This window comes from Canis lupus, chromosome 21 (genome assembly GCF_048164855.1).
Source record: "Canis lupus baileyi chromosome 21, mCanLup2.hap1, whole genome shotgun sequence".
Classification (NCBI taxonomy): domain Eukaryota; kingdom Metazoa; phylum Chordata; class Mammalia; order Carnivora; family Canidae; genus Canis; species Canis lupus.
Window position 1 is genome coordinate 10699920 of NC_132858.1, and position 22515 is coordinate 10722434.

At 64.3% G+C, this 22515-nt stretch overlaps 1 protein-coding gene across 1 annotated transcript in view; it reads right to left on the reverse strand.

Moving 5' to 3' along the window:
- Nucleotides 1–1519: 1519 nt before the first annotated feature.
- The window catches only part of MUC5B (mucin 5B, oligomeric mucus/gel-forming), a 31124-nt gene continuing 10128 nt past the window's right edge, over nt 1520–22515 (reverse strand). Inside the window, exons 21-49 of the mRNA XM_072792030.1 lie at nt 22321–22472; nt 21961–22099; nt 21761–21874; nt 21039–21218; nt 20045–20284; nt 19253–19409; nt 18903–19031; nt 18660–18804; nt 18537–18580; nt 18251–18448; nt 9096–18053; nt 8522–8943; nt 8090–8261; nt 7161–7417; nt 6708–6894; nt 6396–6621; nt 6137–6315; nt 5999–6068; nt 5711–5811; nt 5373–5404; nt 4933–5113; nt 4573–4677; nt 4443–4480; nt 3832–3948; nt 3564–3650; nt 3336–3458; nt 3023–3068; nt 2729–2837; nt 1520–2311 (exon numbers count right to left, since the gene is read on the reverse strand). Of these exons, the coding sequence (XP_072648131.1) occupies nt 2107–2311; nt 2729–2837; nt 3023–3068; nt 3336–3458; nt 3564–3650; nt 3832–3948; nt 4443–4480; nt 4573–4677; nt 4933–5113; nt 5373–5404; nt 5711–5811; nt 5999–6068; nt 6137–6315; nt 6396–6621; nt 6708–6894; nt 7161–7417; nt 8090–8261; nt 8522–8943; nt 9096–18053; nt 18251–18448; nt 18537–18580; nt 18660–18804; nt 18903–19031; nt 19253–19409; nt 20045–20284; nt 21039–21218; nt 21761–21874; nt 21961–22099; nt 22321–22472 (13113 nt within the window). The 3' untranslated portion in view covers nt 1520–2106. The remainder of the gene's footprint in view (nt 2312–2728; nt 2838–3022; nt 3069–3335; nt 3459–3563; nt 3651–3831; nt 3949–4442; nt 4481–4572; nt 4678–4932; nt 5114–5372; nt 5405–5710; nt 5812–5998; nt 6069–6136; nt 6316–6395; nt 6622–6707; nt 6895–7160; nt 7418–8089; nt 8262–8521; nt 8944–9095; nt 18054–18250; nt 18449–18536; nt 18581–18659; nt 18805–18902; nt 19032–19252; nt 19410–20044; nt 20285–21038; nt 21219–21760; nt 21875–21960; nt 22100–22320; nt 22473–22515) is intronic.

Sequence of the window (22515 nt, forward strand, 5' to 3'; positions counted from 1 at the left end):
TGGGGGAAGACATGCCCACTTTTCCATCTGGAAACCAGAAATCCCCCTTTAAAAATATTTAAAGTTTAGGTAACAGTGTTTCTGTTTTCATGCTCCGTGTTGGTTTTTATAGCTACCTTCTCCAGGGCAACAGTGGCACGTCTGGCTGTCAGCGTGGACTCTGGAGCCAGCTGGCCTGGACTGAGCCTAGCTTGACCCCTGGCCGAAGCAGTCTTTTCATGGCTGCGTGCCTCGGTTTCCTCATCTGTAAAGTGGGAGAAACAATGGCACACACTGCACAGGGTGTTGTGTGGACTCAGTGAGAGCGTCCCCAGGCACATGGGCAGCACGTCATGTATGTGAGCCCTAGTCCGTGGCTTGTGACCCTCATAGTCTCGGTGCCTTATGAACATGCTTAAATTTGGTGAGGGGTATATGTGTTTAAGGAAGGGATGGTGCCAGGGAATGACGGAGGGGTTTAGGGAAGGCTGTCGTTTTTCACATGTTGTTTCGCACAAAGACTCAGGTAGGGGTGTGGCCACAGCCCTCAGGAAATCACACTGTGAGGCTCAGGTCAGCTTCCAGAAGGTGATCCTAGAGGGGCAGCCAGTCCCCCTGAGCTGGCCCCGTCTGGTCGGGTCCCCGGGTGGCCTGCCCTGCCCAGACCTCTGAGGTGGGTGGGAAAGGCTAGTGTGGCCCGCAGAGAGCCCAGGCCCTCCTTGCTGAACCCTGCAGCCGGCCCCACCTCGGGAACCACACGGAGTGCAGAGGCAGGTCATGCAGCTCAGAGAAGGGGAGAAGACCCTCCTATGCACCCCCCCACCAGCTGCTGCCTTCACGCAGCCCCACCCGAAGCCACCCCTGCCCACTGTGGTCATCTTTCTGGCCCAGTTAAGCCAGGGTACCTTCTGCCACTGAGGCTGTGTATATGGTTCTGGTTGGCATGTCTCCTGTCTGCCACGCCCCACACCTGCTCCCCAGTTCTTGCTGCAGGCGCAGGGAGCTCTCTGGGGAGGGCAGCAGGACAGGAAGGCAGAAATCCCTGTCCTGGGGAGATGACAGGGCCAGTCACAGAGCAGGTGGAGGTGGGACCAGCGCCCTGAAGCAAAGACACTGTTTGAGGGGCCGGCAGCTCCCCTGGGGTTGGGCAGCACCGTGCACCCCTCTTCCTGTGCACACCCTGCCCACAAGGAAGCCACATCCTGCGCTGGCTCACACACGCCTGGGCTGTATCTATGCCTCCAGTGGGTTTCCAGTCTTTCCACATCAGGGAACTGGCTTCCTTACAAGTCTTGAAACAATGGAGAGGGTCATTTCTGAGCTCTTGGCTCACCTCTGGCCCCAGCCAGTGCCCCACAGCCTGAGACCGACCCTGAGGGCCTCTGTGCCTCTTGGCCCACCTGCCCCTCCCAGTGGATCCAGCATGAGCCCTGCGGGTGCTCTATAGCCTGAAGGGCCCTGGGCAGCCTGGCCCATGGAGGAGTGAGAGAGGGGAAGCCCAGGGGACGCAGTGGGCAGAACAGACACCAGGACCAAGAAGTGTACACAATGCTCAGCGTTTATTTGCAAGGTTGGGACAGGGTGGGCAGACGGCTTGCTGTGGAGCACCGACCCCTCCCTGCCCTGCCTCTCGGCCACCGTCGCCCCAGGCCCAGTTTCAGACGTGGGCAGGCAGCCACCCTGCCTGACGCCACTCGCTGGATGGGCCTTGGCCCGCATCCTGCTGCAGGAGGCGGCTGGCAGGAATCTGCTCCACGGGGCTCTGAGGACAGTGGGGGACAACATGGCAGCTCCTGGGCAGTGTGCTACGGGGCATCCCTCTGACACTAAGAAGGGGGGTGAGTCCATGCAGAGCGAGCACTTGTCTCAGATGAGGGGTAGGGCTTGATGGCCAGGCAAGTGGCCAAGGTGTGTTCCGAGGGCTAGGGCCCCTCCCAGAGCCCTCCTCAGGTAGGTCCTCAATGTGTCATGAACTTCCAGGTTGACCCTCCAAGGCACAGGTTCCACGAGGGCACAGGTGGCCAGTGTGCCTGGGCTCCTGCAGCGGGCTGGCTGAGCTTTCCGTGGTTGGGTGGGGTGGGGGCCTGGTGGGACGGGGTCAGAATGGCAACGCACAGTGGTGGGCCCCTAGATTGGGAAGACGGGAGTGCTGTCCTCGGGAGCCTTGGGTGAGGGGCCGCAGGACGGGGTGCAGCTGCACTTGTCCACGTGGGTGTAGGTGTGCTGGATAGCTGTCCCATCGGGACACTGCATGGTCACCACCTCCTCGTGAACCACTGTCTCCTGGCAGCAGGTGCACTGATGCTCCATAGCCTGGGCCTCCATGGAGTACCTGCAGACACATGGCCGCCCTCAGGACCTGCCTGGTCCAGCCCCAGCCACTGGGCTCCTGCTGTCCCTAGGGTCTGGGGTCGGGAGCCGAGTGCCCCACCCTCTGGTGGGCAGCCCAGACCTCATCCTCGGAGCACGAGGGTATCTCTGACCTGGCATGGGACAGTCCTCAGGGCCCCTAAACTCTGACCCACTCTCTCCAGGCCCCCTCTTGTCTTGGAACCAGCTCATGCATGGGACATGCTGACCTGGGCAGGACCATCCAGCCCCCCCAGAACCTTCCCTGGGTCCTGAGCCGGCGGGCACCCTTCCTTCTGCTCTCTGGGCCCACCTGCTCACAGCTGGCCAAATCAGGGTGGTCTGGGCAGGCAGGGGCCTCTGGGGAGGGGCTCTGGGGAGGGGCTCGGGGCTCGCTCACTTGGACACTCCGGGGCATGAGCCCCCGCAGAACGTGACGTTGACTGGGGCATGGGTGGCGCAGCCCTGGTGTGTCAGGACCGTCGTGTTGACGCGGACTTGGCACTTGTCTGTGCGGACAGAGAGGCCGTGGAGGTGCGGGGGCAGCCGCTGGGGACCCCGACCTGGGCAGTGGCTGCACACCACCCTCCCGAAGCCCTGCTTAGGGTGGGTGCTGGGGCCGGGGGTAGCTTGGGGCAGAAATCAGCGGAGACAGACGCGAGAGGGGTAGAGCGGCAGGCTGGCCTCGACTTACCCACTTCCTCACAGGAGTAGCAGCAGCCTATTTTCCTGAGGATGCCCTGAAGGGGGAGGCAGAGACAGGGGGCGGGCTGGGGGCGGGGCGAGGCCTCTTGGGGGCGAGCCTCTGGGGCGGTGGGCGTGGCCTCTGAGGCAATGGGGAGGGCCTAGGTGGGCGGGGCCTCCCGGGGCGGGGCCTCTGAGGGCGGGGACCTGAATGGGGGGAGGGTGGGGTCTCCTGGGGCGGGGCCTCAGGGCTGGGGGCGTGGGTGGGGTGGGGCCTCTCGGGGCGGGGCCTGTGCGGGAGGGCAGCAGAGCACAGCACACACCTCACAGCTGGACACCACCGGGCAGGGCGTGGGCCTCTGAGTGAGCACGTGGAGCCCATTCTGGACCTCGCAGCGGTACTCCGTGCAGTTGTCCAGGAGGGGGTTGACCCAGGTTTCATTGGGCTGCAATGCAATGGGGAGGGTGGAGGCCCGTGGGGAATTATGTGAGCTGAGTGGGTCAAGGGAAGGGTCACCCAGCTGGGGGGCAGAGACCAATTCCGCTCTTACCTGGATCAGCCAGCCATCAGAAGTGGGACAGGCTGTCTGCACGCACTCCCCACAGCACTGTCCGGCCACCTTCCGGTGCTCGTAGCCCTGAGGATCAGGGGTGGTTACGTGGTCACCCCCAGTCCTCCTGCCCTCCCATCCATACCCTCAGGGCCCAGCGACCTCCTTGGAAGCCCCTGACTCTGGGAGGCCATTTCCCTGCCCAGGGCCGCTGCCAGGTGGGCACCACCGGGTGGGGGGCGGGCTGGGAATGCCCTGGAGGGTTTACCTGGCGGCAGGTGGTATTACAGGTGTTCTCTTCACACTGCACAATTGGACCCCGGGTGTCCATGGACAGGCAGGTGCATGTGTGGCAGGGAGTGACCGATGGGAAGGTGGCACCAACCTGCAGTGGATGGGATGAGAAGAGGTGACATTGAGGACACTAGGGGGCTGCAGGCCCAGGACACCTCCCTGTGGCTAGGACAAAGGGAGCCCAGAGACATGGGTTCTTTCTTCTCCAGATAGATCATGCAGATGCCCCCTGGCTGAGCACAGACCAGAGCAGACGCAGGACCCCAGGCCAGCTGGAGGGGCTGGGGGGGCCCAGTCTCACCCCAACACTCGTGCTGTGAGGAAGCTCCTGGGACACCTCTCAGAGGCAGCCAACAGCTCCCCCAGGCACTCAACAGACAGGGCCACCCTTGTGTCCCCTCCCCTGTGTGCCCATGTGGCTCTAAAGGGCCCGGAGCCCCCATGCTTATCCAGTATCCTGCTGGAGGGTGCAGGGGGGGCTGGGCATGTTCAGATAAAGGGTGGAGGTCCCATGTGGATGTACAGAGCCTGGGGCCCAACCCTCTGCCACCATCCCACTCAGCCCTATGGCTGCCCAGCCCTTACCCCAAAGAAAGTGTGATTGTAGAAGCACAGCTGAGGTCCTAGAAGCAAAGAGATGGCTGAGCACCTGCCCAGCTGGTGGGGAGGAAGTGCTCTGACCACCCCCACACCCCGAGTCCCCAGCCCCACTCACGGCAGCTGAAGGTAGGGCAGCAGGCATCCTCCTTCTGGGTGCGGACCAGCTCCTCTGCTGGCCCACATGTGGGTGGGCTCTGGGTGCAGGTGGTCGTGTTGCAGACTGTGGGAGAGTCGGGGTGCTATCAGGGGTGCCCCTGCAGCTCCCCCATCTGGCTGTGCCAGCTCCCACTGGGAGGGAGTTTCCTGCAACAGTCATATTTTTCCCCTGGTGGTTGAGCCTCCGGGTTCCTACTGGGACCCCTTACCATACCAGGGCACACCAGAGGGGGGCCAGCCTTAGCCCAGCCCAGCCCCTGAGGCCCTCCCCAGCCCTACAGGCCTCCTCCCCTTCCGGCCGGGGATGCACCGGGCTCACCGCACAGCGTCTCCAGACAGCATGAGTTGTTGCCCAGAGGCCTGGTGATGGCCACGAAGCCAGCCCCACTGCACTGCGGGGGCGGGTCCTGGGCTTTGCACGGCAGCGGCGTGCACTGCACCGACATGGAGCCCGGGTGGCACATGCAGTCCTGGCAGTCGCTGACCCACCGCTCCCCAGGCTGAAACAGAGCAGTTTGGGTCCCTGGAGACTCCTGGACCTTGCCCTGGCCCCTCGGGCTGTGTCCAACATACTGACCCCTCAGGATGGCCAGGTCGGCCCCTCACCTCCTGCTTGAGCTGCTGTCTCTGGAGCAGCCCACATGACAGGGAGGTGCCTCACACTGGGGTACCCCACACCAGCCACCCACAGGGGCTGCCCGGGCACAAGGGGCACTCTGCTCAAGCCAGGGGGCAGGTAGCTGGGGGCAGAACACTCACGGATTTGGGAAATCCATCTGGTCCCACGCAGGCTGGAAGGGAAGAAAAATGGAGGTCACTGGGCATGCTGGGGTCCCAGGCCCAGAGAGCAGAGACCACAGGCCCTGGGATGTGTCCTTGCAGGCCTGGCCGCCCCCACCCCTGGCCAGGGCCTCTTCTTCCTGTTGGGGTCAAGGCCCTGGAGAACCCAGGGTCATGGCCACACGGCACCCCCGGGGTGGACACTGGGCTGGGAGTGTGAGCCCCCAAGAGGGGTGGTCCTAGGCTGCAGCCTTCCCACCCCAGGCCCTCCGCCTCATGCTCTGCAGCTCCGGACAGGGCCGCGGTGGCTGGCTTACCGCACTCGCGCACACAGACGTTTGTGTGCTTGTTGAAGAGGGTGTGTCCGTCAGGGCAGAAGCAGCCCTCTGCTAGCCCCCTGCCTGCTCCGCTCTGGCTCCTGCAAGGCGAGGAGGGTGTTCTTGGGACCCTCGATCCATAGACGTGGCCGTCCAAAGGGGAAGGGCAGAGTGCTGGGGTTGACCAGCTGCCCCAGGCCCAGAGTCAGGGGTCAGAGGCCAGGGTGGGGGGAGTGGAGCCCCTGAGATCTGAGGCTGGGGATCCCAGACCCTCCAGGCAGGCTTTACCTGAGGTCACAGGACGCAGGCTGTGCGGGGCCGCACGGCTGGTACACCTTGTCAGGCGGGCAGGTGAAATCTGGAGACACAGAGACAGGAGTCAGGTGGGCCAAGGAGGCTGGAGCCCCCGGGGCCACCCTGACTCACTGCACAGCCCGTCGGTGGCGTTCCTCCAGCTGCTGCACACGCCCCGGGCACGGCAGAGGGCTGCGTAGGCCTCTAGGCTCTGGCACAGCACCTGGGGCCGGTCGGGTTGGCAGCTGTCGCTGACACAGGAGCTGACGAATGGGCCGGGTGGGATGAGGTCATGGCACTCTTCGAAGACCCTGCGGGTGGGGGCGGTCAGAGGCTGGGGCCGAGGGTGGGTTGCTGCCCCAGAACTGCCAAACCCACGGGAGGGACTCACGGGCTCAGTATCAGTTCGCAGAGGGGCGCTGGGGGGCACGGGGTGGAGGTGGGCGTGGTGGGTGCTGAGGGCAGGGTGCCTGCCGTCGGGGGTGGGCTGGTGGGTGCCCAGCAGTCCTCCCTGCCGCTCTCGGGGACCATCCAGCTGAGGGCCATGTGCTGGCAACTGGGGGCCATGGTGCCGTCTGGCTGGCGGCAGTCATCATTCTGGTTGTTGGTGCAGGTGCCTGGGGAGGCAGGGTGGCAGGGTCAGGCTGTGCAGGGTTCCCTGTGGAGAGCAGCTGGGGCCCGGGTGTCCCTGGCACCCACTCACCGCACTGGCCCTCGGTGTTGTGGCTGAAGTGGCTGTAGGACAGTCGGATCTGGAAGAGGTGCCCGTCGAAGGTGATGTTCACGCCAATGGCAGGAATGTCGATGCCCATGGTGGTGGTCCCTGTCACAGACACACTCATGCCGTTCTTGCTGAAGCCGGAGCTCACTTGTATTTGGTCGAACAGGATCTGAGGATGTGCCGTGGGTGTTCATGACAGTGTGGTGGGGCAGCAGGGCCCACCTTTGGGGCTCTGCCTCCCAGGTGCTGGGGTCCCAGATCCTCGGCACCCCTTCCCCAAAGCGCAGATGCTCCCCTTGAGGCCTGGGGCCCTGGTTGGGCATGTTTGGATCCCTGAGTCATCCCTGTGTGCCCTTTACTCTGCCCAAGACCCCTTCGGGAGCCGACTTCCAGGCCTGCAGGCCTTCCCTGGTGATGCGGGACAGGGCCACTCACCAGGCTCTGCTCCTGCCCGCTGGCGTCGATGCTGATGGTGAGGATGACCTCTGTGGACTTGTAGTGGATGCTGAGGGCACGGGGACAGTGGGCGGTGGCTGCGGAGGCCCTGCAGTAGTAGTTGTTCATGTAGATGCTGAGGTTTCCATGCCGTGGGTGGATCTCCTTCATGAGCACATGGGTGCAGTTGTCCAGAAAGGAGTAGGAGGTGCCGTCGAAGGTGGTGTAGTGAGAGTCCCCCCAGCCTCTGCAGGAGCCTGCGGGACATGAACAGTCCCCTCACCCAGTGTCACCCCAACCTCAGGGGAGCCACTCAGCTGCCCTGGGCCCCGGGTGCCTTTTCACATCAGGGATGTAGTGGGTTGCCTGGGGGCCCAGAGGCATGTCCACCCTGAGAACATGGCCTCATCTGGGAAACGGTCTTGTCTGTAACTGAGTAAAGGACCTCAGGATGATGCCGTCCTGGGCTACCCAATGACAAGTATCCTTGCAAGAGAGAGAGGAGCTGCCACAGAACACAAGGCCATGGCTGGAAGCTTGTGGCCACTATCCCAGGGACACCTGGAGCCCCCAAAGCTGAAAAGGTAGGAAGGGCCCTCCCTCCTGATGTTCTGACCCAGCCTGTGGTCCTTGCTTCCTCCCGGAACCGATGCCCAGCCATCCGGGGGCCAGGCCAGAAACGCTCCCAGCAGTAGCTCCAGGAGGAACACTCAGGAATCCCTGGGCTCCCATCTCCACTCCGACCCCTTGACCCAGGTCCCCCTCCCAGTGGCAGAGGCAGACGCGTGGGTGGGCTTGGCAGACCCAGGCCTTCCCCCTTCTGTGGTGGCCTGTCGCCAGCTCTGGCTGGCTCTGTGTGCCACAGCTCTGGCTCCCAGTGCACTCCCAATGCCCCTCTGCCCACAGCAGCCACCCTCACCCCGGCTTACACTCGCACTCGAAGTAGAAGTCACAGGGATCATTCTCTGACCACACTTTGACCGGTTGGTGCCCGTTCACACAGTGGATGCTGGGCACTGGTTTGCGCCCCAGGAGGATCACATGGTTGTAGCCTTCACACCGTGCCCTGGTGCAGTCTGACAGGGTCCAGGACTCGTTTACCTGGGAGAGAGCGGGCCTGGTGCTCACCGGCTGGGATCATGAGACGTGTCCCATGGCCCTGCCACATCCTGAGGTTCCTCACGCATGCATGGGGCAGAGCGGCCCGGCGACCTGGCCACCCCAGATGCCGTCCCAGCCCCAACCCCATGTGCCTTCCTCCAGCAGGAGCTACCTGTGCAGGGGTCATGGGGGCAGGGCTGGGCCCAGTGGGATCCCCAACCAACCACACTGCAGAAGTGGGCAGGGGGCAGAGGATGTACCTGTCGGGGAGGGACAATGAGGTCGCAAACCGGGGCTGGGGAGATTGGGGACGTAGAGGCCGAGGACTCCGGGGACCTAGAGGCCGAGGACTCCGGGGGCATAGAGACTGAGGACTCCGGGGGCGTAGAGACTGAAGACTCCGGGGGCATAGAGGCTGAGGACTCCGGGGGCGTAGAGACCGAGGACTCCGGGGGCGTAGAGACCGAGGACTCAGGGGGTGTAGAGACTGAGGACTCCGGAGGTGTAGAGACTGAAGACTCCGGGGGCGTAGAGACCGAGGACTCCGGGGGCGTAGAGACTGAAGACTCCGGGGGCGAGGTGGTGGGGCAGGTGCCCTGGAAGCGGTCAATGTCACAGTGCTGGTTGCAGATGGCGTAGAAGTGGCAGCCTGCTCTGTCCGTCTTGTTGTAGACGACGTCCCCTGTGAGGAATCACCAAGGTGGACACGGCAGGGTCAGCTCAGGGGAGGGCGTGAGGTGGGGCACACCTGCTGACCAGCAGGAAGCCCAGGACACAGCCACCAGACCCAGGAATGGAGCACAGTGGCCAGGATATGCCGGGCTCTGCACTCACCAGGGGAGAAGAGCTGCCCAAACGCCTGGCAGAGGCAGCCAGTGGTGAAGTGGGAGCTGGGGGATGAGGCGGGCCTCGGGGTAGTGAGCACGGCGGAGGATACTGTGGACACAGTAACTGGCGGCAAGATGTGGGTGGTCTCCGGGGACAGGGAGGAGGCCGTGGAGAGGCGCACGGTGCTCCACGGAGAGCTGGTGGCCTCAGGCGTGGGGGGCGACAGGGAGGCTCTGGTGCTGGCTCCTGAGCTGGAGGTGGCCTGTGCTGTGCTGGGCAGCGTGCTGGGCCGTCCCAGTGAGGTCCCGGGGTGCCAGGTTGGGGACTCACTGCTGCGGGGGTGGCCTGTGGAGGCCGTGGAGGTGTGGAATATGGGCACGGAGGAGAAGACAGTGGTGGCCCTCGGGGTGGGCGTCACTGGCGTGCGGGGGGTCTGTGGTGCCGAAGAGGAGGCCGTGGAGGTGGTGGCAGTGGGGCAGTGGCCATTGTCCTCACAGCACAGCAGGCGCACGTGGTAGTTGTGGCAGTAGCGCAGCGGCCCCGGCTGCTCCCGGTTGCGGCACACCAGCCCGAAGCTCACGTTGCACCGGACCACCTGCCCCAGGTCCTCCAGACGCGTGTCCGGCGCCTTCTCTGATCGGCACTGGATGTCCTGGGGGTGCTGGCAGAAGCTGAGGCCCGCTGAGCGGAAGACCGAGAAGGTCTCGAAGTCCCCGCCGTCCAGGCCTGGCACGGGGTAGTCCTCATCGAACCAGTCTGTCCACGTGCACCGTGGGCTGCAGCCCGTGGAGGACGACGTGGCCAAGGTGTGCGTGCTGGGGCTGGGCTGTGGGGACCTGGAGACCGACGTGGTCCCGAAGGTGGGTGTGCTGGGCGGGGACTTGGAGGAGATCCACCTGCTGGAGGTCACCACAGGGCCCGAGGTGGGGGCACTGGGTGAGGTGGGCTTGGTGATTGTGGTGGGCAACCTCGGGGAGGCAGACGGACTGAGGCTGGAGACCCTCTCTGTGGTCCTGGCAGGGGTAGGAAGGGTCTGTGTGGTGGATTCCGAGACTCTCTGGGAGGTCCCTGGGGAAGAGGGGCCTATCTGGGTGGTGGATGCAGTGAGCCTCTGGGAGGTCCCAGGGGAAGAGGGGCCTGTCTGGATGGTGGACACAGTGACCCCCTGGGAGGTCCCTGGGGAAGAAGGGACTGTCTGGGTGGTAGATATAAGGACCCGTTTGGTTATCTGTGGGGAAGAGGGGCCTGTCTGTGTGGTGGACACAGTGATCCCCTGGGAGGTCACTGGGGAAGAGGGGCCTGTCTGGGTGGTGGATGCAGTGAGCCTCTGGGAGGTACCAGGGGAAGAGGGACCTGTCTGGATGGTGGACACAGTGGCCTTCTCAGTTGTCCCAGGGGAAGAGGGGCCTGTCTGGGTGGTGGATGCAGTGAGCCTCTGGGAGGTCCCAGGGGAAGAGGGGACTGTCTGGGTGGTAGATATAAGGACCCGTTTGGTTATCTGTGGGGAAGAGGGGCCTGTCTGTGTGGTCGACACAGTGATCCCCTGGGAGGTCCCTGTGGAAGAGGGGCCTGTCTGGATGGTGGACACAGTGGCCTTCTCGGTTGTCCCAGGGGAAGAGGGGCCTGTCTGGGTGGTGGACGTAGTGAACCTCTTGGAGGTCCCTGGGGAAGAGGGGCCTGTCTGAATGGTAGACTCAGTGACCCCATGGGTGGTTCCTGGGGAAGAGGGGCCTCTCTGGGTGGTAGATATAAGGACCCTTTTGGTTATCTGTGGGGAAGAGGGGCCTGTCTGGATGGTGGATGCAGTGAGCCTCTGGGAGGTCCCAGGGGAAGAGGGGCCTGTCTGGATGGTGGACACAGTGACCCCCTGGGAGGTCCCTGGGGAAGAGGGGCCTGTCTGGGTGGTGGATGCAGTGAGCCTCTGGGAGGTCCCAGAGGAAGAGGGGCCTGTCTGGATGGTGGACACAGTGACCCCCTGGGAGGTCCCTGGGGAAGAGGGTCCTGTCTGGATGGTGGACACAGTGGCCTTCTTGGTTGTCCCAGGGGAAGAGGGGCCTGTCTGGGTGGTGGATGTAGTGAACCTCTTGGACGTCCCTGGGGAAGAGGGGCCTGTCTGAATGGTAGGCTCAGTGACCCCATGGGTGGTTCCTGGGGAAGAGGGGCCTGTCTGGGTGGTAGATATAAGGACCCTTTTGGTTATCTGTGGGGAAGAGGGGCCTGTCTGGATGGTGGATGTAGTGACCCCCTGGGAGGTCCCTGGGGAAGAGGGGCCTGTCTGGGTGGTGGACACAGTGACCCCCTGGGAAGTCCCTGTGGAAGAGGGGCCTGTCTGGATGGTGGACACAGTGGCCTTCTCAGTTGTCCCAGGGGAAGAGGGGCCTGTCTGGGTGGTGGACGTAGTGAACCTCTTGGACGTCCCTGGGGAAGAGGGGCCTGTCTGAATGGTAGGCTCAGTGACCCCATGGGTGGTTCCTGGGGAAGAGGGGCCTGTCTGGGTGGTAGATATAAGGACCCTTTTGGTTATCTGTGGGGAAGAGGGGCCTGTCTGGGTGGTGGATGCAGGTACCCTCTGGGAGGTTCCTGGGGAAGAGGGGCCTGTCTGGGTGGTGGATGCAGTGATCTTCTGAGAGGTCCCTGGGGAAGAGGGGCTTGTCTCGATGGTAGACACAAGGACCCTTTTGGTTATCCCTGAGGAAGAGGGCCCTGTCTGGATGGTAGACACAGTGACCTCATGGGTGGTTCCTGGGGAAGAAGGGCCTGTCTGGGTGGTGGATGCAGTGACCTTCTCGGTTATCCCTGGTGAAGAGGGGACTGTCTGGATGGTGGACACAGTGACCTTCTTGGTTGTCCCTGGAGAAGAGGGGCTTGTCTGGGTTGTGGACACAGTGATCCCCTCAGTGGTCCCAAAGGAGGAAGGAAAGGTCTGGGTAGTGGACGTAGGGACCCTCTGGGTGGTCCTGGGGGAGGAAGGGAGGGTGGCCGTGGTCTGTGGCGTGGTAACCCCCGGTGAGCTTTGACCTGTGCTGCTGGTTGTACTGAAGACTTTAGGGGACGTCGAGGGTGCTGTGGAGGTGGTGGTGGCAGTGGGGCAGTGGCCATTGTCCTCACAGCACAGCAGGCGCACGTGGTAGTTGTGGCAGTAGCGCAGCGGCCCCGGCTGCTCCCGGTTGCGGCACACCAGCCCGAAGCTCACGTTGCACCGGACCACCTGCCCCAGGTCCTCCAGACGCGTGTCCGGCGCCTTCTCTGATCGGCACTGGATGTCCTGGGGGTGCTGGCAGAAGCTGAGGCCCGCTGAGCGGAAGACCGAGAAGGTCTCGAAGTCCCCGCCGTCCAGGCCTGGCACGGGGTAGTCCTCATCGAACCAGTCTGTCCACGTGCACCGTGGGCTGCAGCCCGTGGAGGACGACGTGGCCAAGGTGTGCGTGCTGGGGCTGGGCTGTGGGGACCTGGAGACCGACGTGGTCCCGAAGGTGGGTGTGCTGGGCGGGGACTTGGAGGAGATCCACCTGCTGGAGGTCACCACAGGGCCCGAGGTGGGGGCACTGGGTGAGGTGGGCTTGGTGATTGTGGTGGGCAACCTCGGGGAGGCAGACGGACTGAGGCTGGAGACCCTCTCTGTGGTCCTGGCAGGGGTAGGAAGGGTCTGTGTGGTGGATTCCGAGACTCTCTGGGAGGTCCCAGGGGAAGAGGGGCCTGTCTGGGTGGTGGACGTGGTGACCCCCTGAGAGGTCCCTGGAGAAGAGGGGCCTGTCTGGGTGGTGGACGCAGTGACCTTCTGGGAGGTCCCTGGGGAAGAGGGGACTGTCTGTGTCGTGGACACAGTGACCTTCTCGGTTGTCCCTGAAGAAGAGGGGCTTGTCTGGGTGGTGGACACAAGGACCCTCTTGGTTATCCTGGTGGAAGAGGTGCCTGTCTGGGTGGTGGACACAGTGACCCCCTGGGTGGTCTCTGGGGAAGAGGGGACTGTCTGGATGGTGGACACAGTGGCCTTCTCGGTTGTCACTGGGGGAGAGGGGACTGTCTGGGTGGTTGATGCAGCGATCCTCTGGGAGGTCCCTGGGGAAGAGGGGCCTGTTTCGGTGGTAGATATAAGCACCCTTTTGGTTATCTGTGGGGAAGAGGGGCCTGTCTGGGTGGTGGACACAGTGACCCCCTGGGTACTCCTTGGGGAAGCAGAGCCTGTCTGCGTGGTGGACGCAGAGACCTTCTGGGAGGTCCCTGGGGAAGAGGGACCTGTCTGAATGGTAGAAACAAGGACCTTCTTGGTTATCCCTGGAGAAGAGGGGCCTGTCTGGGTGGTGGACACAGTGACCTCCTGGGTGGTCCCTGGGGAAGAGGGGACTGTCTGTGTGGTGGACACAGTGACCTTCTCGGTTGTCCCTGAAGAAGAGGGGCCTGTCTGGGTGGTGGACACAAGGACCCTCTTGGTTATCCTGGTGGAAGAGGTGCCTGTCTGGGTGGTGGACAAAGTGACCCCCTGGGTGGTCTCTGGGGAAGAGGGGACTGTCTGGATGGTGGACACAGTGGCCTTCTCGGTTGTCACTGGGGGAGAGGGGACTGTCTGGGTGGTTGATGCAGTGATCCTCTGGGAGGTCCCTGGGGAAGAGGGGCCTGTTTCGGTGGTAGATATAAGCACCCTTTTGGTTATCTGTGGGGAAGAGGGGCCTGTCTGGGTGGTGGACACAGTGACCTCCTGGGTGGTCCCTGGGGAAGAGGGGACTGTCTGTGTGGTAGACACAGTGACCTTCTCGGTTGTCCCTGAAGAAGAGGGGCCTGTCTGGGTCGTGGACGTAGTGACCCCCTGGGAGGTCCTTAGGGAAGAGGGGCTTGTCTGAGTTGTGGACACAAGGACCCTCTTGGTTATCCCAGTGGAAGAGGCGGCTGTCTGGGTGGTGGATGCAGTGACCCCCTGGGTGGTCTCTGGGGAAGAGGGGACTGTCTGGATGGTGGACACAGTGACCTTCTTGGTTGTCCCTGGAGAAGAGGGGCCTGTCTGGGTCGTGGACACAGTGATCCCCTCAGTGGTCCCAAAGGAAGAAGGAAAGGTCTGGGTAGTGGACGTAGGGACCCTCTGGGTGGTCCTGGGGGAGGAAGGGAGGGTGGCCGTGGTCTGTGGCGTGGTAACCCTCGGTGAGCTTTGACCTGTGCTGCTGGTTGTACTGAAGACTTTAGGGGACGTCAAGGGTGCTGTGGAGGTGGTGGTGGCAGTGGGGCAGTGGCCATTGTCCTCACAGCACAGCAGGCGCACGTGGTAGTTGTGGCAGTAGCGCAGCGGCCCCGGCTGCTCCCGGTTGCGGCACACCAGCCCGAAGCTCACGTTGCACCGGACCACCTGCCCCAGGTCCTCCAGACGCGTGTCCGGCGCCTTCTCTGATCGGCACTGGATGTCCTGGGGGTGCTGGCAGAAGCTGAGGCCCGCTGAGCGGAAGACCGAGAAGGTCTCGAAGTCCCCGCCGTCCAGGCCTGGCGTGGGGTAGTCCTCATCGAACCAGTCTGTCCACGTGCACCGTGGGCTGCAGCCCGTGGAGGACGACGTGGCCAAGGTGTGCGTGCTGGGGCTGGGCTGTGGGGACCTGGAGACCGACGTGGTCCCGAAGGTGGGTGTGCTGGGCGGGGACTTGGAGGAGATCCACCTGCTGGAGGTCACCACAGGGCCCGAGGTGGGGGCACTGGGTGAGGTGGGCTTGGTGATTGTGGTGGGCAACCTCGGGGAGGCAGACGGACTGAGGCTGGAGACCCTCTCTGTGGTCCTGGCAGGGGTAGGAAGGGTCTGTGTGGTGGATTCCGAGACTCTCTGGGAGGTCCCTGGGGAAGAGGGGCCTATCTGGGTGGTGGACACAGTGAGTCTGTGGGAGGTCGCAGGGGAAGAGGGGCCTGTCTGGGTGGTGGATGCAGTGACCCCCTGGGAGGTCCCTGGGGAAGAGGGACCTGTCTGGGTGGTGGATGTGGTGACCCCCTGGGAGGTCACTGCGGAAGACGGGCCTATCTGGGTGGTGGACGCAGTGAGTCTCTGGGAGGTCGCAGGGGAAGAGGGGCCTGTCTGGGTGGTGGATGTGGTGACCCCCTGGGAGGTCACTGCAGAAGAGGGGCCTGTCTGGATGGTGGATGCAGTGACCCCCTGGGAGGTCCCTGGGGAAGAGGGACCTGTCTGGGTGGTGGATGCAGTGACCCTCTGGGATGTCTGGGGGGAAGAGGAGCCTATCTGGGTGGTAGACACAGTGACCCCCTCAGTGGTCCCAAAGGAAGAAAGAAAGGTCTGTGTGGTGGAGGTAGGGACCCTCTGGGTGGTCCTGGGGGAGGAAGGGAGGGTGGCCGTGGATTTCAGCCCAGTAACCTCTGGTGATCTTTGGCTTGTGCTGGTGCTGATGCTGGTGCTGATGCTGGTGCTGATGCTGGTGCTGGTGGTGGTAGGCTGGGGTCTGGGTGAGCTGACGCAGTTGCTGTCCTCCTCACAGCAGAGCACGCGGATGTGGTAGTTGAGGCAGGGCCGGCCCCCCCTCTGCCGGTTGTTTCTGCAGATGAGCCCATAGCTCACGTCACAGTACACCACCTGGTCCAGCTCCTCTAGGGGTGTGTCTGGGTAGAGCACTGCCTGGCACTCGATGGCCTCGGGCTCCTCACAGAGCTGGCCCCCGGCATCCTGGATGTGGTAGTAGGTTTCAATGTCACCCCCGTAGCGACCGGGCAGGGGCTGGTCACTGTCCATCCATTTGGTCCAGTGGCAGGTGGGCTGGCAGGTGGAGGTGGCCACAGTGCGGCCAGTGCTGGGGGCCATAGGACTGGGGGTCATTGGAGGTTGGACAGTGGTGCTGGTGGCCAGCGTGGGGGTCAGACCTGGGCTGGTGCCCCGCGGGCTCACCACGGTGGTGGCCAGGGTGCTGGCACAGTGGCTGTAGTCCTCACAACAGAGCACTCGGATTTTGTAGTTGAGGCACATCTTGAGCCAGTCGTCCTGGTCCTGATTGCGGCAAACCAGGCCCTCCGGCAGCCCACAGTGCACCACCTGGCCCACCATCTCCAAGGTGTTGTCAGGCAGGGTCACTGCACGACACTGCAGGTCAAGTGGGTGCTTGCAGATGGCTTTGCCGTCTGCCCGGATGTTGGTGTAGGTCTCAAATTCCCCACCAGACACCCCTGGCGTTGGGTAGCTCTCATCTATCCAGTCCGTCCAGGCACAGCGGGGTTCACAGGCTGTGGACCTGGCCCCTGGGGACGTGGGGCTCTGGGTGTGGCTGGAAGTGACAAGTAGGGAGGTCTGGGTCTTGCCTGTGGGTGCTGTGGCCCTGGAGGTGCCCGCGGAGAGACGTATGGTGGTGCTCCATGGAGAGCTGGTGGCCTGAATTGTGGGGGGCGATGGGGAGGCTCTGGTGCTGGAGGTGGCCCGTGCTGTGCCGGGCAGCGTGGTGGGCTGTCCAGGCGAGGTCTTGGGGTGCCAGGTTGGGGACTCACTGCTGCGGGGGCTGCCTGTGGAGACCCGGGTGATGGGCACGGAGGGGAAGATAGTGGTGGCCATCGTGGAGGGGGTCACCAGGGTGCGGGTGGTCTGCGGGGCTGGCGAGGAGGCTGTGGAGGTGGCCTCAGGGGAGGAGGCATGGGTCTGAATGGACAGTGTGGTCGAGGCGGTGCTGGGGACAGCCGTGCTGGGGCAGTGCGGGGACGGGTGGCAGCAGAGCACTCGGACATTGTAGTTGAAGCACATGTTGAAGGGCCCCTTCTGGTCCTGGTTCCTGCAGATCAGCCCCATGTGCAGGCTGCAGGTGAGCACCTGTCCAATCTGGTCGATGCTGACCTCGGGGTAGTTCTCTGCCCGGCACTGGATGCGCTGGGGCTCCTGGCACAGCGTGCCCCCAGCAATCCTGATGTTCTCAAAGGTCTCCATGTCCCCACCCTCGACCCCTGAGGTTGGAAAGTCCACATCAAACCAGTCTGTCCACTCGCACTGGGGCTGACAGCTGGTCGTGCCCTGGCTGCTGGTGGCCTCGGTGGTGGCCGTCACCAGGGTTTCCAGGGATGTCTTTGCTCTTGTCGTGTGCATCTCAGTGTGTGAGGTGGATGGGGGGCCAGTGGAGACAGTGCCTGTCGTGGGAGTCACAAGGATCTGTGTGGTCCGTGACACTGGGGTGGGTCCACTGGAGGGGCCTCCCGTGGTTCTCAGCGGTGGTGTCTGTGTCAGTGGCTGGGACGTGGGCTGCTCGCAGTGGTCATGGCTACAGCAGAACACGCGGATCCTGTAGTTGTAGCACATCTTGAAGAGGCCCACCTGCTCCTGGTTCCTGCACACCAGGCCGAAGCTGACGTCACAGTGCACGCGCTGGCCCAGCGACTCGGGGCTCCTGCCGGGGAAGTTCTCGGCCTGGCACTCGATGTCCTGAGGCTGCTCGCACACGGCCCCTCCTGCGCTCCGGATCCTGTCGTAGGACTCGACGTCCCCGCCGGCCTCCTCGGACTTGGGGTAGTCCTCATCGAACCACTCCGTCCACTGGCACCGGGGCTGACAGGAGGTGGTCGCCAAGGTTGCGGAGCTGCTCGGCGCCCAGGTCCCTGTTGTGGTGGGCTCGGCAGGTGGGGTCTGCGTGCGGGGGGTGGGCAGGGACTCGGTCGGAGTCTGCAGGCTGGTGGTGCCGGGGGAGGTGCTGCAGGGCACGTAGTCACAGCAGAGGACCCGCACCTCGTAGTTGTGGCAGAGTGGGGGGCTCTGCTCAGCATTGAGGCACGTCAGCCCCTGGGCCATGTCACACTCCACCTTCTGGCCCAGCTGCTGAAGTGGGGTGTCAGGGAGCCCCTGTGCCCGGCACTCGATGCTCGCCGGGGCTGGGCAGACCTGGTGACCTCTCTGCCTCAGGTTCACGAACGTCTCAAAGTCTCCACCTGCCATGCCAGGCTCCGGGCGGCCGCTGTCGTACCAGTCAGACCAGAGGCAGAGCTCGCGCACACACACGGTGGGGGAGGTGGGGCCTGAGCCTGGGGTGGGGGGCAGGGACCACCTCAGTCTCCTCTGCGCCCCTGCCGGCCATGCCCAGGAGCGGGGGCTGAGCGGGGCCGTCGGTTACCCCGGGACACCCACCCTGACCTCCCGCCCTGCCCAGACCATTGCCCGGGATCGGGGGTCGGGGGTCGGGAGACGGAGACAGAACCGGCAGCGTGTCCGCAAGGCTCACCTGTCGTGGAGAGCGGGGCCGCGGTGGTGGTGAAGGTGAAGGGAGTTGTGGAGGGTGTCCCGGGACATTCCATGGTCGTCCGAATTATCCTTCCTTCGTGTCCGCAGATGGCAATCAGGCAGGCACCCAGCCCGTCCGTGGTGTTGTAGATGACGTCCTCGTAGTGGTAGGTCTGGCCCTCATAGACGCACGTGCAGGCTGGGAGACGGGGAGGCACGACCCTCACTCGGAGCCCCCGGCCCCCAGCGCCCAGCCCCTCCACCCGTGTGGGGCCCCTCAGCCTTACCTTCGAGGCTGTGCGTGCAGCGGAGGCCGCCGGCCGTGCATTCACTGGGGAGGAGGACAGGGGAGAGCTGAGGGCCCGCCCGGCCGGGCCGGCACCCACTCCCAGGCTCCCCCACCCACTCACCAGCTCTGGCAGTTCTCTGCCGCGGGGACCCTCGCGCCCACGTCGTGGTAGTTCCCGTCCTCGTCGTAGCAGCCACACTGGGCCACGCACTTCATCTGGTCCTCGCTGAAGAACGGCTCACTGGGTGGGCACCTGGGGTAGCAGCCTGGGCGGGCGCAGCGCACGGGGGAGACTCACCCTAGTGGCCACTGCTGGTGCTGCCAGGTGGCCGCCCCGCCGCCCGTGCCCCTCCCTGCCTCTCACCTTCCAGGCCCGGCAGGTCCATCTGGCAGTGCCCACTGGGGTTCCGGCAGGTCCTCATGCAGGGCGCCCCGCACGGCTGGTAGTGCCACTCGCACTGGCCCTCGCGGTTGTAATAGTCGCAGAACAAGGCTGAGCACAGAGGGGAGAGGCTGAGCGTGCACCCCTTCCTTCCCGCCCTGCCCTCAGAATGCGGGTCCCTCATGAGCCCTCCCATCCCGGCTGGTCCGTAGGCGCACAGATGCGGGGCACGCCCATGGGCCCCTGGGCGCCCGGGGTTGCGTGCTCACCATGTGTGGGTCAGGCCCTACCCCTGCCCCCGCCCTTCTTCCCCGTGGCAGGGCCCCACTCACGGCAGATGTCCGGGGTCCTCCAGGACACGCACACGCCCACGTCACGGCAGGCCTGGGCGTAGGCGGCCACGGCCGTGCAGAGACACTCACAGTCGCCCCCCAGGTCGCAGGCACACGCATCGCCCACACAGGCCTCGTAGTACTTGGTGGGGTCGACCTGGGGGGAGGGAGGAGTAGGGAGGGTCCACTCAGCAAGCGGTCAGGAGAGCGCAGGAGCTGGCTGCATGCGGCACCCCACCTCTGCTGTCTGAGACCCATGACTCCCACCCACCTGGGCACCGTCACCCGTGTCCCTCACCTCTGCTCTCATCACATCTGTGGTTACAGATGGCCCTCCCCACAGCCGTGTCGTGACCCTGCCTGTCTCCTCGGGGTGAGGGGGCAGCACCCCAACCACACTGCCTGGGAGCACCAGAGCCCAGAGCGGGTCTGCCATCAGACCGTTCCTCCTACACCGCCCGCACATGCCCGGCAAGTCCGGAATCGTGAGACTGCGCTTGTGAGTGGGCACTGGGGTCCATGTTGAAGTCACAGGAGGCCGGGGAATGAGGGCAGGACAGGGGGGTGATGCGGGGTCTGTGTGGCCCAGAGCCCCACTTCTGCGTCATTAAGGAGAGCCGTGGACCCCCGGGCAGTGCTCGTGGCACACCATTCAGACCTCCCACCTGGCAGGCACCCATGTCAAGTCTGAGCTCGGGGGCCCAGGCCAGGCCAGACCCAGTTCTGCCCAGGAGGGAAGGAGGCTCCCCAGCCCGCCAGCCCCCTAGGTCCGGCCCCCACTCCTCAGCCCACCTGAGAATGGCAGGCGGCGAACGTGGCGCTGTTGATGATGCTGCACTGCTTCTGGGACCAGGACTTGCGGTAGGGGTTGGCGGTGCAGGGGTCCCTGGGGGCCGGGGCGTCGGGGCAGGACGGAGAGAACTTCCAGCTGTTGCCAAACTCCAGGGCGCTGCCCACCACGGACTGGCTCCGCGTGGTGAAGTCATTGACACCTTTGTCGTCAAAGTTCCCGCACAGCCCGCAGACCCGGCCCTGCAGACGGGAGCACAGGAGACACTGTGTGCGGGGCTGCAGGGGGCAGGCTGAGGGGGCAGTGCCTAGCCCATCCTGGGAGGGGCGACGACAGGCAGTGCCCTGTGAACTTGCAGGAGGATGGGGTGCACGGTAGGTCCCATGGCAAGCAGGTGAGTAGGTGGACAGGTGGACAGGTGGGCAGATGAGGCTGGGCAGGTGAGCAGGTGGGTAGGTGAGCAGCTGGGCAGGCAGACAGGTAGGTAGATGGGGGGCTGGAAAAATAGGCAGGTGGGTAGGCAGACAGGTGGGGGGACAGGTGGGCAGACCAGGGGCTGCATGGATGGGTAGGTGGGCAGACAGGGGGCTGGACAGATGGGAAGGCAGACAAGTGGGCAGACAGGGGCTGTACAGTTGGGTAGGCACACAAGTGGACAGGTGGGCAGGTGAACAGCTGGACAGACAGACAGGTGGACAGAAGGGGGCTGCATTGTTGGGCAGGCGAGCAGCTGGGCAGATGAGCAGGTGGGCAGGCAGGCAGGTGGGCAGACGGGTCCAGGGGGCACAGGGGTACCAGAGAGCAAGAACAGTACTGTAACCAGGACTCTGCCAGTTGGATGGTTTGGTCTCAACACACCCCTTTCAGGTGGAGTCGTGAGTGGACTCACCCCAGCCCTGAGCAGACTGTCAGCTGCCAGATGGTCCCCTCAGGGCCAGACCTAGGAGCAGGGGCTCTGACCCTGCCTGAAGGGGCCCACGGCCCATCCATTCTCACCTTGTAGTCCTGCCGCAGCCGGATGAACACGCTTGTCTTTCGGTCCCAGGACAGCAGCACGCCGCTCTGAGTCTCCACAGTCAGGTAGATGCCTGTGTACCGGACCTTGTAGGGCAGGCCTCTGCCCGGGCCCCGCTGCACCACCTTGTAGGTGCCCTCGTGCAGGATCAGCTCGTAGTTCTGCAGAGGGACACGTGGACGGGTGGCTGCAGGGCTGAGGGGCCAGCTTGGGGGCGAGGGCCCCACCGGTGGTCAGGGGCTGGTGTCAACCATGGGCTGGCTCCTGACACTGCCCGTGAACATGAGGCAAGAGGCCGAGCAGGGTGTGCTGGGAGCCTGGGGAGGCCACGTGGAAAGTCGGGGCTACGGGTAAGTGGAGCTGATCCCCCGGGGCAGCAGTGTGGCTCCCTGCCTGGTGAACTCTGACCTCCCTCTGTTGGAATTGGGCCCCACATGTGGTGGGTGGAACGCAGACCCCCACAAGGTAGATGCACATCCAGCCCCTGGAACCTGTGAATGCCACCTTGTTTGGAAAAAGGGTCTCCGCAGGGGTCAGTGAGGGATGAGCTCATCCCGGATCAGAGTGGGCCTCAGTCCAAATACAGGTGTCCCTGGGAGAGGAGGGGCGGGCCCGTGGGGGAGGGGCCGATGCAGCCCCCGGTGCAGCCCTAGGACATACAGCTGGAGGGTGGAGGTGGGGAGGGCCCCTGGTGGCCCCTCACCTCCAGGAACAGTTTGATGGCCTTGGAGCAGGTGACACCCGTGGTCCCGCAGGGGACGTTCTCGGTGACCACGCGGAAGGTCCCGTTGGCGGTGCCATTCCCACCACAGTGGTCCTGGGACAGGGAGGGGTCAGGCTGAGCTCATGGCCCCAGGGGCTGGAGGGCCAAGGACAGGGGCACAGAGGGGCACCCCCACGTACCTGGGCCAGTGTGTACTCACAGCTCCCTTCGAAGCTGTAGCGCTCCCCATCAAAGGTGATGAAGTGGCCGTCCCCATAGGCCACGCAGGTGCCCAGGCATGGCTTGTGGCTGCACTCCCACCTGCGGTTCTTGCACGTGCTGTGAGGATAGTGGACAGTGTGCTCGCGGCTGCAGGCCCGGGACCTGGCCCTCCCTGCTCTCCAGGGGGGCTCAGCAAAGGGGTGAGGGTGTGTGCCTGCCTGTCACCCATCTGTCACCTGCCGGCCTCTGGTTTCCAAGCCTGTGCGGGGCTTTCCCAGGGTGGGGGTCATGGCAGTCCCCGGCCCCTCCCTACCTCCTGCAGAGGAGCCCCGACCCACCAGGTGTTGCAGGCGACCCTGATGGTCTCCCCGGGCTTGTAGGCAGCTTCGTTGTGCAGACACGGGCAGTCCTCCTCGGCCACGCAACCCCCGCTCCCGTCCGACACCAGCCCCGGGGGGCACACGCAGCCAGATACGCAGTGGGTGCTGAACTGTGGATGGGCACAGCGTCAGCACCCGCCCTGCCCTGTGCCC